The sequence below is a fragment of the Nematolebias whitei genome, chromosome 12 (assembly GCF_014905685.2).
Source record: "Nematolebias whitei isolate Nwh7 chromosome 12, NemWhi1, whole genome shotgun sequence".
NCBI classification, from domain to species: Eukaryota; Metazoa; Chordata; class Actinopteri; order Cyprinodontiformes; family Rivulidae; genus Nematolebias; species Nematolebias whitei.
In genome coordinates this window covers 8,689,157-8,692,434 of record NC_056509.1, presented here as the reverse complement: position 1 = coordinate 8,692,434, position 3,278 = coordinate 8,689,157, and the positions used below count along the sequence as shown (strand labels likewise).

General features: G+C 46.3%; 1 protein-coding gene across 1 annotated transcript in view; it reads left to right on the top strand.

Moving 5' to 3' along the window:
• The window catches only part of ankef1a (ankyrin repeat and EF-hand domain containing 1a), a 157,753-nt gene extending 155,983 nt beyond the window's left edge, over positions 1-1,770 (top strand). The window contains exons 9-11 of the mRNA XM_037686078.1: positions 997-1,110; positions 1,323-1,420; positions 1,713-1,770. Coding sequence (XP_037542006.1) covers positions 997-1,110; positions 1,323-1,420; positions 1,713-1,770 — 270 coding nt within the window. The remainder of the gene's footprint in view (positions 1-996; positions 1,111-1,322; positions 1,421-1,712) is intronic.
• The last annotated feature ends 1,508 nt before the right edge of the window (positions 1,771-3,278 follow it).

Sequence of the window (3,278 nt, the reverse complement as noted above, 5' to 3'; positions counted from 1 at the left end):
GTTCCATTATGTGGATGACACCTGGGTCAAAATCCAAACCAAGGAAAAAGAAGCGTTCACCAGACACATTAACTCGGTCGATAACAACATCAAGTTCACCAGAGTGTAAGAGTACCACTGCCTGCAGCTCCTCCTCCAAGATGGCCGCTAATTGCCCACACCTGACGGCCATCAGACTGAGGAGGCGTCCCGGCTACAAAAGGCTGCAGTCCAGTGCTACTCTTCGCTGGAGCATATCACCTTCCATGGTAGTTGTGCTTCAAGCCTTTTAGGCTATTACTCACAAGTACTAACCTTGCTCTCTTGTTTCCAGTGTTTCCTGGTTCCTCGGCTTGTTAAAGGACCCCTCATGGTCCTTTGGTTTCCTGACTCCTCGTGTCCTGTTCCTGGTCCCTCGGACTCCCTCGTGACCTGTTCTTGGTTTGTAGACCCCCTTGGGTCCCTCCATGGCTCAACCTCCCTCGTGCCTGGATCTCCCTTGCCTGGTGCTTCTAATTCAGCCAGTGCCTGCCCTGCCAGCTACTGGACTCTCTCTGGACTCTCTGGAGCTCTCTTGGAGGATTGGAACCCGCCTCTGGACCAAACTGTAAGAGATTCACAGAACACAAAATATCAGCTCCTAAGAACTCCATCTCCATTCTGACTGTCCTCCTCTACCTCCTCAAGGAGCTGCAGAGAAGCTGCACCAGAACTGTTTATTATTTCACCTGTAAATAAACACTGTTCTTTTGTATCCACCTGAGTCTGTCTCGTTCCGGGTCTCATACAAATCTGGGTTCCCCGTGGTTATGACAGAAATGCTCCAGCCAAAGCAGACCCAGAATGAGACCGGGAACGAACAGACAACCGCCATCTCACAGGTGGAACGGATCTGCAGACTGGAGACAATGTTGCAACAGGTTCTGACCCAGCAACGTGCGGCCCAGTCCAACATGCAGGAACTCGGAGGTATGATTTACTCCCTCAAACATCAGCTTCTACCTCCTCTTCCTCTAGATCCGACCGACCCGCCTGTCCCCAGCGTCCCTCGTGAGGCACCTGTCGCAACCTCCCATGGTCAGCAGCTGCTCGTCAAACCGTCTGAACTGTTCGCCGGAGATCCTGACCAATGTGGGGGTTTTCTGCTGCAGTGCAGACTCGCTTTCGAGGGAGCCCCGTCTCTCTACCACACAGACTCTGCGAAAATTATTTACTTTATTAACCTTCTCAAAGGTAACGCCCTTCGCTGGGCTAATTCTTTTATGCAGTCCCACGTGAATCCCCCGGCTACTTACCCCCAACTCCTGAAGGAGTTTTGACAGATCTTCGATCGCCCCCTGCAGGCTTCTAACGCAGTGAAATGTCTCCTGGGGTTACGTCAAGGCCGCCGTCCTGTTTCTGAGTACGCCCTGGAGTTCCGGATCCTGGCGACTCAAACGAGGTGGGACGAACTTGCTCTCCAAGGTGTGTTTCTGAACTCTCTCTCCGACCAGATAAAGGACCAAATCGCTGCATGAGATGAACCGGAAGGGTTCGACCAACTAATCGAAATGGCCATTTCCATTGATGACCGCTTCCAGGAACGGAGGTGAGAACGGGACTACAACCCCCAGAAACCTTCCACTTCTGGGTTCGCGGCCCCTTCAGGTGAACCTTGTTATTTTAAGACAGCGAAAGAAAGTTATCAAATGCAAACATCCCCGGTTATTAATCCTCCTTGTTTGTCTCCCCAGACCAAACTTCCCGTGCCTCCCGAGCCAGAACCCGTGCAGATTGGGCGAACACGGTTGACAAAAACTGTCCAAACATAAATCAGGCTCTAGTGAATTTTTTTAAAAGTTGCCTCATTTGACAGGGGACTAGAGATAGTAGAAGGAAGGATGGTTTGAATTTTCTCTCTAATTGAAATAATTTTATTTATAAAGAATCTCATTAAGTCATCACTACTTACAGTCGTAGGGATACATGGTTCAATAGAAATGGGACTTTTAATTAGTCTAGCAATAGTACTAAACAGAAACCTAGGGTTATTTTTATTCTCATCTATTAAGGATGAGTAATATAAAGTTCTAGCTTTACGGAGAGCTTTTGTATATGTTAGCAGACTATCTTTCCAAGTTAAATAAAATTCTCCAACATTAGTAGAGCGCCATTTTCTCTCCTGGTTTCTAGATGCCTGCTTTAAAGTACGTAACTCAGAATTGAACAAAGGAGCCAGTTTCCTCTGATTGATGACTTTCTTTTTCAGTGGATCAATTTTATCAAGTGAAGTTTGCATTGAAGTTGTAAGATGCATTATGCAACAAATCTGGCAAAAAGACCCAGGACTGCTGAACAGCAGACAAGAATAAAACAAGAAGTAAACACTGTAATGATTTACTAAGGACCCAGAATAGTCGTGAAATATAAGAGCAACCACAAGACCAGGAACAGTTTTAACAGTGTTTATGTACAAGTGAGTGATATGCAAGCAGTCAAACTGCAACCTCTGGAGGAAGGGACTGTAACCCTGAAGACAAGGGACTAGTTAGGAGTCAAGCGGGTCTACAGAAGAAGATTATAAAAACACCAGTCTGCTTACTTGTGAAGATGGTAAACTCTGGGTTGCATGAGAGTCCAAGGTTCCAGGATCAGTCCAGGGTGATCAAAGAATAAGCAAGTGGGGAAGGCAAGGAATGAATGGAAGAGATACTCAGAGAATGCAGGGAGATCCAGGAAATCAAATGAGCTCAGGAGATTCTGTGAGGCATAGAAGCAAATAGGATACAATAAGCAAAATTCTAGACAATACAATGGTCAGGAACACACTACTATCAGGCAGACAATGCACCAGCATTAGAGTTGTTTTATGAAATTTCTTTAACAAAAGTTCGTGAACGGTCGGCCCCAATAATTCACACGAGAGGAAATAAAACAAGGAGACTGTTCTGCTAGAAATAATAGTGTCATTTATTAATCTGCCACAGAAAACAGCCAAGTAAACATGTACACTTGTACACTCTTTACACACAAATTGATATGAGAGCCTCTCACCGTGACACGTGGTCGGGAAGCCTTCGACCCGAGTGACAGGAATCACACCAACAGCTGGGCACCTCGTGCGTTGGTCCGCAGCAGACTTCTAACTCTGTCACAGTGTTATGCTTTTTAAATACCCCTCCCTGACCAGATCGCGTGAGAGCAGTGAAAAACAAGTTTGATGGTTGTCAGAAGGACAGACAGAAAGTCGGTATCTCATAAAAACATGTTGTGCAAAACCAAGGCAATAACCTGACCTTGAAAACATGTTTTCCCAGGCA